The 14618-nt window shown below is 37.8% G+C and overlaps 1 protein-coding gene across 1 annotated transcript in view; it reads right to left on the reverse strand.

Moving 5' to 3' along the window:
- The window catches only part of STK33 (serine/threonine kinase 33), a 31979-nt gene extending 18630 nt beyond the window's left edge, over positions 1-13349 (reverse strand). Inside the window, exons 1-3 of the mRNA XM_070957463.1 lie at positions 13128-13349; positions 4796-4915; positions 2275-2388 (exon numbers count right to left, since the gene is read on the reverse strand). Coding sequence (XP_070813564.1) covers positions 2275-2388; positions 4796-4915; positions 13128-13349 — 456 coding nt within the window. The remainder of the gene's footprint in view (positions 1-2274; positions 2389-4795; positions 4916-13127) is intronic.
- Between the last annotated feature and the right edge of the window lie 1269 nt (positions 13350-14618).

Below are 14618 nucleotides of genomic sequence, written 5' to 3' on the forward strand. Positions count from 1 at the left end.
ATTTGTCACACTTCATAGAAGGGAAAGCAGGAAATCCGTGCACACCAAATATTTGAACCTTGATTTAGAAATTGTCTGCCTTGGCAGTCTTCTGGACAAAACTAAACAAGATAAAATTTGCCTACTGCAGTACCCAAAAGGCAAAGCCTATATATAGATCCAGGTTTCAAGATATAAATTCTAGCATTTTCCACCTGCCGTACTGAGTCAACAGACATTGTTACCATTCTTTTGATAGTGCTTTGGACTATTTGGTCTTTGTTGACATAACAGTTTGCTCTGGCATGAGAACCACTGATTTTTTTTGTCACCACCCTGATTCCTTACACTATCTGTTTGTAGCAAACAGACAAACACAAAAATATTTATAGCAGACTTTGCTGATAATATATGCATATGTATTCCTTAGAAATACAATGTTTTTTGTCCTGTCCCTACACTTTTTTTAAAGTGTGGTTCTGTTAGCTACCTGTATAAAGACACATGCTTGGAGTTTGTTTGTTTGTTTGTTTATGTATATGATTTACATGGCTACCCATCTTACAAAAGTGACTCTGGGCAGCTTACAAATATTAAATCACCGAAAATTTACCTCACATAACCCTCCAGCTTCCAAGAACAAGCAAGTTGGCAAATCTAAAATAATAAGGTGGGTAGGTTGTTTCTACTGTTTCATTTACGTGGAATTAAATTTAAGGTTGCTTTTTCTTTGTGTAAATGTGGCATTATCACCTTATAACCTTAGCTTGAGCTGCTACTATAATCTCTTTTGCCTGGTCTTGTTCCCCATACCACTTGATCAGTGTTGACCACCCTAGGCATGGTTTTTCTAAGGAACTATCTGATTAGAAACAGATTTTAATCAAATCTCAGCCACTCCTTGAAGTAACATAACTTTCACATTATTGGAAGACTTATGAACATCAATGTTTACATATATGGGAATCTAAACTATCCAACATTTCCTCATCAGGTAATGGATACAGAAAGGATTTGGTGGGATCAATATCCTTAGATGCAATTGCTTCTCATCACATAGGGGGATGCCCACCTCATAGCTAGTCCCTGATACTTCTGGACTGCATTGCCAGGCACCTTTGGTAGGCAGTGCTGCCTGCCACATGAAAAATGCCAAAAAGCTTTCTCCTCCTAAGTACATTGCATTCCTTTACACACAAAACTAGAGTTAAATCAGAACTCACATAATTCAGGAAGTATTTTATCTCTATATATTAATGAAATCTTCCTACCTACTCACTATTAATAATACCAAGTAGAAAAGGTGAGAGGAACCATTTTTTCTCTGAATGGCTCTTATTGGTATTTTAAATATTCTAATTAAAGAAATCAATTCTTTAAATCAAAATCAATTCTTCAATCAAAAATAACTATTGTTTTTTTCCTACATTTATAAAACTTCTACATATTTATAGAAGCCTCTCCAAGGGTCTGTAATTGGTTTTTAGAATTATATGTATGCTGAAAGCTGCTCTAAATCATCCAGTCCAAAACACCCACCTATATTTACAAAATGAGGTCCCTAAAGTTAATTAAATTTTATTCAGATCCATTTATTCTTCCCATGTTCATTTTTGTCAGAACAGCAAAGAACATATTTGCTTCAGTATTTTCTAAGTCACATTTGTTAGTACTGTTAGTATCTATGATATGTTAACTTTGTAACTGCCACTTTTCATTACAATTCTTTAAATCATTAAAGCTAATTGCTCACATTTTTGTTCTTCCTTTGAAAACCCTCAACTCCATTTTTATAACATATCATGTCATTTTTTAAAGATGGTGTCACTTCTCAGTGATACTTGCTGGTTCAAAGTTTAAGGATTTAATCTCATATTCCCTGCACAATCTTTGAAAGGGTTTAATTTAATATGAGTAAAATATACATACTTCATAATTTGATCATTACATATTTGATATTGCCAATATCACTTATTAAATTTTTTAAAACAGTCTTTTATCATAGCATTTACTGAAATGAACTACCTTGATTTGTACAATATACTAGGTTGCATTGTAAAACTTTTTATTTCATTTGACATATCTGCAGTCCCACAAATATAATCAAAATAAATTAACATTATTATATCTCCCATAAAATGTTGAAGAAATAATAAATGCACAATAATCAATATTTCCCAACTACAGTGGAAACTTAGAAGCTCATAATTATAGCATGGTTATTCAAATTAAATGTTAAAATAGGTAATCATTGCCAAGAAGGTGAAAAACTCTTTGTCTATTACAAATACCAACCTTTTCACGGTTCACTTTCTTCATTGCCCACTTTAATCCTGTTTCTTTGTGTGTTACTTCAATCACTACACCAAAGCTGCCTTGTCCTAATTTCCTTCCAAAAGAATAAATTTGCTGCAGACAGAGAATATGTAAAGAAATAAATAAGAGGACAAAGTACAGAAGAAAGATACTTAGAAGATAGTTCCAAGAAATCACCAAATGTATATGAGGGAGATGATAAATATGCACAATTACATGTAAATGATTTTTTATGCATTAAGAAAAAAAAATACAAGGCAATAGAAGGGACAATAGAATTGAATGAATTAAAAAAGAAAAATAATTAGAATTTCTCATTTTTTAAAATGCTCACTATAGGAAGTTCCCTCTGTTTCCAATTTAATGCTTGGGGTGCTTAAGGTAATGCATTCTAATTTATATTCCTTTAAATCTAATGCCATTTTTGTTACCTGGTTATTTTTTTAAAAAAAATGATATAAATAAGTTTTTTTACTCCTAATCAGAGGTGGTATTCAGCAGGTTCTGACCAGTTCTGGAGAACCGGTAGCGGAAATTTTGAGTAGTTCGGAGAACCGGTATATACCACCTCTGACTGCCCCACCCTCATCTATTCTCTGCCTCCCGAGTCCTAGCTGATCAGAAGGAAATGGAGATTTTACAGTATCTTTCCCCTGCCACACCCACCAAGCCATGCCACACCCACCAAGCCATTCCCATAGAACCAGTAGTAAAAAAATTGAATCCCACCACTGCTCCTAGCCTCATGTACAAATGCCCTGGACTTGCCCTTTTTTTATCCAGAAATATTTGGCAGACTGACCTTTAGCCCCAGCTAAGAGAATTATGGGACAGGAGTAAAAATACAAAAATGCAAAGCAACTAATTAGAAAAATCAAACTTTGTGAAAACAACAGTGTTGCTAGAAAATAAAATTCCATTATCAAAGATGTTTCCACTCTCATTTGCACTCTGATTCAGGTGTTTTAGAGACACAGATTAACCCCTAAATGGTTTCAACTATTCTCAAAGTGAATAGTTTGAATAATAACTGAAAAGAGTACAAATCTTTCCGTCATCACCAGTTAGTTAAAACTGAGCATTCTAAACTAAAAGCTTTCACAGAAATTATCTTCCCAGGTATACGCTTCGGCACAACAGCTTTCTGAAACTCAATACTCTTCTTCCTGTAAATCTCCTTCAAGTTATGTTCTCTCTTCATAATCAGTTTGGTTTTTTTCTACAAAACTCAGTTGTTCAGCTTTCTGAATCCCAACTCAAGGGCCACTCATACAATTTTAGGGTTTTTTTTTCTTTTTAGTTTTTTTTTTAATCCTGCCTTTATTATTTTTATAAATAAGTCAAGGTGGTGAATATACATAATACTCCTTCCTCCCATTTTCCCCACAACAAAAACCATGTGAGGTGAATTGTGCTGAAAGAAGAGGACTGGTCCAAAATCATCCATCTGGCTTTCTTGTCTAAAGTAGGACTCTAGAAGTCACAGATTCCTGAGTTCTACATTGGTGCCTTGATTACCTGACCAAACTGGCTCTCTGACAAAAAATTGTCCTCCTTCTCTGGTTTTCAGAAAGAGGGTTTTTTTAAAAAGAAAAAAAAACCTGGGTTTTTCCACCCAATATCATTTTTCTTGTCCCTGTTTTTGAAATTATAATCTTTCATTCTCCCTTAAAGCTAACATGGTGCATCAGAAATGCAGTCCCCAAATTAATCATTTATATTCCTGGGATGCCTGCAATAAGAAGGCCTGGCTTAAGAAGAAATTTTAAATGTTTTAATTGGTTTGTATTTTAATTTTGGGCCAAATTTATATATATTTTAATTGTTTTTTAATATTTGTATTTTATGTTTTTTAATTCTGGCTGTACACCGCCCTGAGTCCTCAGGGAGAAGGGCGGTATATAAATTTAAAATAAAATAAAATAAATAAATAAATAATAAGCTCTCATTTTGTGTAAAATGGTTGTGTGTGTTACAGCACAACTAAAAATTGTGTGAGAATGTTGTCTCCTTGAGCAAGTCATGTAGACAACTCTGTTATCTTGAATAAATTATCCAAATTACTCACAGCTAGTACCCTTGTGTTTGAATAAAACATGCTGATTTAAGCCAGTTCTGATAAACAGAGTAGCATATCTTTTGAATCATAACTGCAATGAGGGGGGGAAAATCCCTAGAATATTTTTTTAGTCACAATCATCTGACCGTTTGTGTGCCAAATTGATATAATTTCTCTGAGCACAAAGAAGTAATCTACACAAATATTTTGAAACTGTGCTCTAAATAGGGTAATGTAAGCTAGTCCAAAATCCATTTCATATTGTTTAATTTTGAGACTGATGATTTCTGGAGAAATCAATAGCGTGTACATGACTTTAGATATTTCCCTACTATGGTTTTAAACTTTTTTCAAACCTACTCAATCCTAAACCATTATCTCTTTATCATAACATCATACTTAAAAAGTTACAACATTTCACAAGGATACTGAATTACTAACCTGAATAGCTGCTCCATCATCTATTCGTGTATGTGGGATTTTGCATTCCGCAATATTGCCACGAATGCCTGGGGTAACAAGCATTTTTTTGTGAGAGTCTGTTAAGTCTGCCTTTGACATCTTTAGGAACATAAAAAGAAAAGCATGAAATTAAAACACAGGCCATTGTTTAAAAACTATACACTGTTTGAAATAGCTTCAAGCATATGAGATACATTTTATGTAACTTATTACAAATAAAGAAAATATATGAAGTGGGACGGGAACTAAAAATGACAAACTTATCTGGCTTAAAAGACCACTTCAGTATAAATCTATCTTACGTAATAGAGAAAATATTCTGGTAACATGTTATATCAGAACTGAGCTTTCTTCTTCATACAGACACCTTTTGATCAATTTAACTATGGAAATTTAAATTCATTAACATTTTGTCAAATGTTTATGTTCTGTTTCAATTAATGGTTAAAACTGCAATATATTCAAAATCAATTGAATTCTAAATTGAATCAATCTGATTCATACGTATCCAGGAGAGGTTCAGATCAGCAATATTCCTCCAAAGGATATGACCTTTTCTGATGTGCATACATGTTTTAGAGACTCATAGGAATCCAGAGCCAGTTTATTTGCAAAAATAAAAATAAAAAATGATACTCTGAGCTTTTGGGGAGAAATATAAGAAGAATGCAAAGCATTTCTTCAAAGCAAAGATGAGGAAGGGCAAGAGACAGCTCTGTTATTTCAATTTCTATATTGTACCGGGCTCTCCAGCTACAGTGCTATTTGTTATTTTTCTTCTCTAAAACTTGAATATTAAAACAGATTGGTTAGTCTTGGAGAGATTTAGGTTAGCATAATATTCGCTGTTTATTTGGAAAATGTCATACTATATGTCCAAGCCAGTCTCTTCCACTGTTTGCTGTACATCCATTCACATACCCAATTGCAAATTTTGTGACTCTGATAACAACTCCCTTAAAAAGAACCTTAAATTGCTTTTTTTTAATCATTACTTCATAACACCCCCCCCATTTTTCAAATTCACCTTTGATGCTGTGAGATATGTCTATTATGTTTCTATTTTCATATAACCTTCCCAAAATATTACAGAGGAAGCAAAACGAAGGGGTTTTAAGAGAGGAGCTTCCTTTCTGAAATTTTCATGACAATTTTCTTAAGATTTTTCTTATAAAAAGGATAGAAACTAAGGGAGAATATATCTTTTTTGGAAACTCTCAATTGTTATTTTTGTATTTATATTAGTTTCCCTAAACTTAAAATCTTCAAACTAGCAAACCTGATTCCATCAGAGGTGTTGTATCACTTTTGTTATATGTTTCATCCAATTAGAAATAGTTTATCAGAAGTTCTATTCTTCAATAAATAATTCTCTAACAAAACATCTGGAGCTCTTTGTATATACTTGGGCAGGATTATATCCCTAATAAATTACTTCCATACCTGTAAACTAAATTATGCCAAATATAAATGGCATCAATTTCCTATTATAATCAATGGGAGTTTTGGTTCTTAACTGAATGATTAAATTCAAAAAATCAGACTGCTTTGTGAATCACTGTTCAGAATTAAGCTGAATCTTGCGGCTACTGCTGCTACTCATTCCTGAGTAAAAGAATAAACATTTCTTTTTTCTTTTCTTTTCTGGAAAACATTATCCAAAATCTGAGTCCTGAAGTATGCTTGGATCTTGAACATGCCTGCACAATCTCTGGTTCCTGAAGCAGGCCTACTTCGTCTTGTGTTCTCCAGAAAAAGCCCTTGTTTAACTATCGGGCAAACAAGTTATGTTCCCTAATAGTTCATGTCATAGTTCAATGGCAAGAGCATATACTCCACAAGCATATCATATATACATAATCACTTATATAAGTTAATGAATATGAAGCCTAATGGCTAATTTTAACATGCCTTTCAAAATGAAGCTGAATTATGTATGAGGAATTCAACTAAAAATGTCTATACTCATGAATGTTTTCACAACTGAGCTTATGCTTAAATATTGCAGATTTGGAGCAGCCTGAATAAAAAGCAACACATAATTTCAATTATAACGAATTTGAGTACAGCACATAGTTTAAAACCCTTTGAGTGTAAAATTCAAAGAGGAAATACATAGCCCAAGAGGAAAAACTACCAGCTCAATTTATTGTGAATAATCTAACATTTTCTCATCAATTTTTAAAATTAAAGAATTACAGTAGCAGACTCATCTGCAGGTAAGCTAATAGAAATTAAAAGGAAATGACACTGCATATTTTCTTATAGGTTACTCAATTAAAGATTAAATTAATACAATATTCAATGTGTGAGAAACAAGTGAAACTAAAAGGTCCCATACTTGGCATGCCCCACCTATCTTGCCAGAAGGGCTGAATATTTCTTTTCATCATACTAGCCATCCTGAAATATAGAATTCATAGCTGAAATGTTGATATTTTAGTGCATGACAAGGAATCTTGAGGGTCAGGGGTTAGCCTCCTGAACACCCAAAAGGCCATTAGATAACATGATATATAATGATGTGAAGAGTAGAGCCAAATGTTTTTAGTCTGTTAATTTCTGGCGAGTTTTAAGACTGCAATCAGCTCACATCCATAAGCTCCACAAAAACCCTGTTAAATATCTCAATGTTAATCTCAGGATATGGGGAACAGGGCATATGACTAGGGTTACCAGATATCTGAACAAGCAAAGGAGTACATGGACAATTGTAAAGCAGGACAAATGGGACAGACTAAGTCACACTGTTTAATTCTGTTGGCAACCATAACAAAAAATACAGCAAAAAATTTGCAAAAAAATGTACCTATATATGAAATTATATTTTTTTAAGCATCAGAAATTATTTTTCCAACAAATCTTTATTTTCAAGAATATATGCTATAGAATCAGCAGTGACACACTTTTCAAATTTCACCATTAAAACATATGATGAGTCATGCGATCTAAAGATTGCAGCAATCATAGATTTGAAGGGCCTGGATTGAAGCTAATTGCTGGAATCAGGAAATAAAATAAATAAAGTAAATCTATGCTGTCGAAAATTTGAATGACACTGTTGTGAAAACTATCTTTTAAAAAAACAAGGTACTCAAAAATCCAGGCAACATTTGCATGGATGACATGTCCTTCTTTTACCAGTCATCTGGTAACTTGTCATATGATTTAGAAATTTTCCATTCCTGTCATACTGTCTCAATTCCATTTTCTATCCCAGATATTGGTTATTCATGGCATGTTCAAATATGATTTATATCATTGTATAAAGCTTTGCCTCTTCATTTTAAGAGAGCCTCTTTAAAGAAACTAATTTACAGGAAGAAATAAATTGCCCTTTTTTCCTGCAATGTTTGCCTTAACTCTATTCTTAAATGCACACTTCTAACAATATTATGATAGGAGAAAAATACAACTCTACCAGCCCAAAAGAAAAAAAAATCTCACTATAGTGGATTAAAATGAAGTAAAAGGCCTTTTAATTTTTTCTTTACCTTGGAATAAGAGGAGTTTCTTATAAAATCAGTGTAGTCATTCATTACTTATTTCAAAATATTTGTATTTCATCCTTTACTGAAATATTTGTATATCACCATTTTACTCTACTAAAAACAACTATAAACATTAAAATTAGTTTATGGCAATGCATTAAAATATATAATTAATTCACATAATTTAAATCATATATAATTAAACCATATATCATTTAAGCATATAATTAATCTATAAAAACATCAACATGAGAAAACAAAAATACAGAGACGAGTAAGGTATCTCTCAAATTTAAATGCCTAGGAAAAATAATACCCTACTCCAAATCTTGGATAACCTATTCTATTGCCTACATTTGCTGAAAACACTGAAAGATGTTTGAGAATAAAATATTTAACATACCATGGCATCAAACAAAAATTCATTGGTGCCACCTTCTAGAACCAATTCTGTACACAGAATCATTATACCTGCATGCCCTTTATACCAATTTTAGAACCTATTCAGCAAGTTACCAGAATCAATTATATCCTTCTTTGAAGGAGATTACAGAGAATCAATAGGATTTCACTCTGACTGAAGATGTTATCCATTCAGGCCTTCTGTTATATTTTTGCCAAAGAGCCTTGGTAGTACAGTGGTCTAAGGCACCCTGTTATTAAGCTGGTTATTAAGACCAGCTGCCTGCAATTACTGCAGGTTCGAATCTCGCCAAGGCTCAAGGTTGACTCAGCCTTCCATCCTTTCTAAGGTAGGTAAATTGAGGACCCAGTTGTGGGGGCAATAAGCTGACTTTGTATAAATATACAAAAGGATGAAGGCTATTGCTGAGCACATTGTAAGCCGCCCTGAGTCTCCGGAGAAGGGCGGCATATAAATCAAATTAAAAAAAAAATGGAACAATTAAAATTGGGGAAGTGGATCCAAAATGAGTTATCTAATGTAATCTGCTACTTATTATTTCTTTCACTGAGTTGTTTCCTATTTTACAAGTAGGGGTATAAATACAGAGGATTCTATATAAATAAGTAAGGGAAAAGAAAACCAGTGCTTTCAAATGGCTGCAAATGTATTTGTAACAAATATGTCCTTTCTTGATTAAATTCAAAACATTACACATCCTTGAAAGCAAATCCTTAAGTTTGTTATTTTCCACATAGGAGTAATTTAAGAATACAGCTACACCTGACAGATCAGTTTATTGTTGATGAATGCTAGGAATTCCATTCCGACCTATAGTGACATTAACAAGACATTAGAAGAATTTTTCCAGAAACTGGATCACTATCTGAATACATGAAGTCAGATCCTGTTAGAAGAGAGAACAGATGGGGAAAGGGCAACAGAATATCCTGCAGATAGTCCTCAGTTGCATTTACTGTGATAAATGAAGCATTCATTTGAAGATTAGTAAAGAGACAGCTAAATATTGAGTCAGTAACTAGGAGTTTGCCTATTTAGAAAAGAATGAGAAGTTACAATGGTAACATTCATTCATGATCTTATACAAGAGGGAGGAGCGGACCTGGCGGGTATTACGGAGACCTGGTTGGGCCCGGAGGGCGGCGTCCCTCTGGTTGAAATGTGCCCATCAGGCTTCAGAGCATTCCATCAGCCAAGAGCCCAGGGGAGGGGAGGGGGGTGGCGGTTATTATTAACGAGGATCTGAGTCTGAGGGAGACCGCTGTGCCTCAGATAGCCAGATGTGAGTCCCTCGTGAGGTGGGGTCGTGGGGTTCAGATGGGCTTGTTGCTTACGTACCTGGCTCCCTGCCACGTGGCAACAGCCCTACCTGAGCTACTCGACGTGATAGCCACGGTGGCAGTAGATACACCCAGGCTTTTAGTCATGGGTGATTTCAACTTGCCATCCGTTGGTGAAACATCGGAGGTGGCTCGGGAGTTCATGGCTTCCATGACGGGCACGGACCTGACCCAGTTAGTTCATGGCCCTACTCACAGGGGAGGTCACACTCTGGACTTGATTTTTGTCTCTGGCCAGTGGTTGAGTGGTCTTGTTATAGGGGATATAGACATGGAACCCTTGTCATGGACTGACCACTCACTCCTTCGCCTGGATCTTCGAACCGCTGCCCCTGCCGCAGGGAGGCGGACCCAATTAGATGGATCCGCCCCAGGCGCCTGATGGATCCTGATAGGTTCCAGATGGAGCTTGGGCCATTTCCTGAGGATCTAGCTAGCTCACATGACTCGGCCGAGGACCTGGTAGCCGCCTGGGATCGGGCGGCTGGTGGGGCCTTGGACCGAGTCGTGCCTTTGCGGCCTCTGACCCGGTGCCGATCCCGGGCGGCTCCTTGGTTTACTGAGGAGCTGAGGGAAATGAAGTGCTGGAAAAGATGCCTGGAGAGCGGTTGGGGGGCCAGTCTTGCTGAATCTGATCGAACACTGGTAAGGTCGCATATTAAGGCCTACCTAGTGGCGATAAAGACGGCAAAGTTTAATTACTTTTCCACCTCTATTGCGTCATCAGGGAATCGTCTGGCCGCCCTGTTTAGGATGACCCGCTCCCTGCTCCATCCGGGAGTGCGGGAGGATCCCTTGGAAGGCAGGGTGGAGGATTTCGGACAATACCTGTATGACAAAATCGCTCAGATCCGAGGGGATTTGGACTCTGACTGGGTAGATCAGGGCAGGGTGACAAGGAATAGTCTTGAGAATGTTATCTGGGAGGAGTTTGATGCTGTGACTCCCGATGATGTGGACAGGATTTTGGGGAGACTTAGTGTGGCCACATGTTTACTGGACCCGTATCCCTCCTGGTTGGTACTGGCTTCCCGGGAGGTTACACGAGGCTGGCTCCAGGGTGTTATCAACGCTTCGTTGAGTGAGGGTCACTTCCCCGCTGCCTTGAAAGAGGCGGTGGTGAGGCCTCTCCTCAAGAAGCCGTCCCTGGATCCAGCAATATTGGCCAACTACCGTCCTGTCTCCAACCTTCGCTTCATGGCGAAGGTTGTTGAGAGTGTGGTCGCGTGACAGTTTCCACAATTCCTGGAGGAAACATCTTATCTAGATCCGTTCCAGTCGGGCTTCAGGTCTGGGCACAGCACGGAAACGGCATTGGTCGCGTTGGTTGATGATCTCTGGAGGGCTCGGGACAGCGGTTGCTCCTCTGTTCTGGTCCTGTTAGATCTCTCAGCAGCTTTTGATACCATCGACCATGGTATCATGCTGCATCGGCTGGAAGAGTTGGGGGTGGGAGGCACCATGTTTCGGTGGTTCTCCTCCTTTCTCTCCGACCAGTCGCAGTTTGTGTTGGCAGGGGGGCAGAGGTCGACCTCGAGGCCTCTCATCTGTGGAGTGCCGCAGGGATTGGTCCTCTCGCCCCTTCTGTTCAACATTTATATGAAGCCACTGGGCAAGATCATCCGTGGCTTTGGGGTGAGATACCACCAGTACGCTGATGACACCCAGCTGTACATCTCCACCCCAGGCCAGACCAATGATGCCCTTGAAGTGATGTCCCAGTGCCTGGAGGCTGTGCGGATCTGGATGGGGAGGAACAGGCTCAAGCTCATCCCTTCCAAGACTGAGTGGCTGTGGCTCCCGGCATCCCGATATAGTCAGTTGACTCCATCACTGACTATTGGGAGCGAGTCTTTGGCCCCCACAGAAAGGGCTCGCAATCTGGGAGTCCTCCTGGATATGCAGCTGTCCTTGGAGGAACATCTGATGGCTGTAACCAGGGGGACCTTTTGTCAGGTTCGCCTGATTCGCCAGTTGTGGCCCTTTCTCGATCAGGATTCCCTGTGCACAGTCACTCACGCCCTCGTCACCTCTCGCCTTGACTACTGCAACGCTCTCTACATGGGGCTCCCTTTGAAGAGCACCCGGAGGCTCCAACTGGTCCAGAACGCAGCAGCGCGGGTAGTGACGGGAGCAGCATGGCGCTCCCATGTAACACCGCTCCTGCGCGAACTGCACTGGCTCCCGGTGGTCTTCCGGGTGCGCTTCAAGGTGTTGGTCATCACCTTTAAAGCGCTCCATGGCATAGGGCCTAGCTATCTTCGAGACCGCCTGCTGCTACCAACGACCTCCCATCGACCCATGCGCTCCCACAGAGAGGGCCTCCTCAGGGTGCCATCAGCCAAACAATGTAGGCTGGTGACCCCCAGGGGGAGGGCCTTCTCTGTGGGGGCACCTACCCTCTGGAATCAGTTGCCCCCAGAGATAAGGAGAATCCAAGACCTCAGTGCCTTCCACCGTGCCCTTAAAACCCACTTTTTCCAGCAAGCCGGGCTGACTTAAGAAGAAATTGTTAAAAGTTTTAAATTGGTTTGTGATTTTTAATTTTTGGGCCAAATTTATTTATATATATTTTAATTGTTTTTTAATATTTGTATTTCATATTCTTAATTCTGGCTGTACACCGCCCTGAGTCCTCAGAGAGAAGGGCGGTATATAAATTGGAAAATAAATAAATAAATAAATAAATAAATAAATAAATAAATAAATAATAAGAGAAGGAATAAGACGAATTAGTCTATAAAGCAATTGATATGTGATGCAACATCCATAGCTAGATTTCTCAGCACTCAAATGTGTATAAAACCCAATCCCATTTCAAAAGGAACCTCCATCCAAGATTTGAGCAGGATACATTTTTCAGGAAAAATTACTATTGTTTCACAGGGCAAAGGCTCTGATCTTGAAATATTTGTCTGTGTTTGTGGGTGAGAATTTGTAGATGGCAAATGTCACATATAGGGTATATATATATTTCTGCAACTAGAAAATAATTTCAAAGTAAATTAGTGCAGAGCAGAGAGAGACAAGAAAATGTCTAAATTTTGTTTGCTTACATCTTCTAGAGAAGATACTTGTTTTCTTGAGGGGCCTTCTTCAGGTTCTAAATTCTCATTTGCTTTATCAGTTGTTACATCTGAAGTTTCTACTACAGTTCCTCCAGAGTGCACAGAATCCTTTTTGCAATAGGGACAAGAAAATACAATATTGCTTGGTTGAAATGTTGCAGAACACTTGAGGCATTTTACATTCTTCTCTTCTTTATTGAGATCAGCCATTTGTTTGATTGTATGGATCCTGCTGTGCAAATTAAATAGTAGCACAAAGATTGGTACCTCTCTATGCACTGTTGAAGGAAGCAGAACGAGGAGGTGAGAAAATTTATGGTGGCATAAAATATGTAGTGACTAGCAAGCAACAACAATATTGTAACAAAGACAGACCCTTGATATTTACAGACACTTTGGAGAAGCAAAAGTCAAAAACATTATTGTAAAAGTATTTTTCCACAAAGCAAACTCCAGCAAAGAATTATGAGAATTTTCCCATGTATTAAAAATGCAATGAAAAAAATTGGGCCTGTAAAACAATTCCTATAAGTAAGAAAGTTAAATCATCGTTATCACCTCTACTATAACTCTATAGTAAGAAAGTACAAAGTAAAAATTCAACAAAAAAATTACTGAGTTCTATCGGACCGGGGTATCTACGAGACCGCCTTCTGCTACCAATAGCCTCTCACCGACCAGTACGCTCCCATAGAGAGGGGCTCCTCAGGGTGCCGTCGGCCAAACAGTGTCGACTGGCGGCCCCCAGGGGGAGAGCCTTCTCTGTGGGGGCACCTACCATCTGGAACGAGCTCCCCCCAGAGATACGGAAGATCCCGGACCTGCGCACGTTTCGCCGTGCTCTCAAAACTTTTCTATTTCAGCAAGCTGGCCTGGCCTAACTCCCCTCTTTTAAATTCTTAAATTTTAAATTTTTTAATTTGTGATTTTATAAATTGGGTGTTTTAATCTGTGTTTCGGCCGAAATATTTAATAATTTTAAGGGATTTTTAATATTTGTATTGTCTGTATTTTATCTTGGCTGTTCACCGCCCTGAGTCCTTCGGGAGTAGGGCGGTATAGAAATTTGATTAATAAATAAATAAATAAATAAATATAAAAACGGAAAGAACTGTTGGTCTTGATATATTCAGTTTACAAAACAGAAAAAATAGCACTGTGTTTTTTTATGATCTAGTATTATTTTAGTTTAGCTTTTCAATTTACTGTATAGAACCACTCATTTCACTATCCAGTTTTGGATGACCAACAACATATAAAAACAATACAACAAGCATAATAAAGCCACAATAAATGTGACAACCAGGTTTGGGGCAAATCTAATCTCAGTGCTAATAGTGTTCCAAAGTGTTCAATTTACACTTCAGGAGGCTTTCTGAATCCAGCAAGATGAATTGTTTAATCAGTGCAACTCATACAATGCCTCTCCCACCAAACCAAATGGGACAAATAGAAACAACTGGTGAGAGGCAGTCCTAC

This window comes from Pituophis catenifer, unplaced genomic scaffold (genome assembly GCF_029215685.1).
Source record: "Pituophis catenifer annectens isolate HBS135680 unplaced genomic scaffold, rPitCat1.0.hap2 SCAF_1, whole genome shotgun sequence".
NCBI classification, from domain to species: domain Eukaryota; kingdom Metazoa; phylum Chordata; class Lepidosauria; order Squamata; family Colubridae; genus Pituophis; species Pituophis catenifer.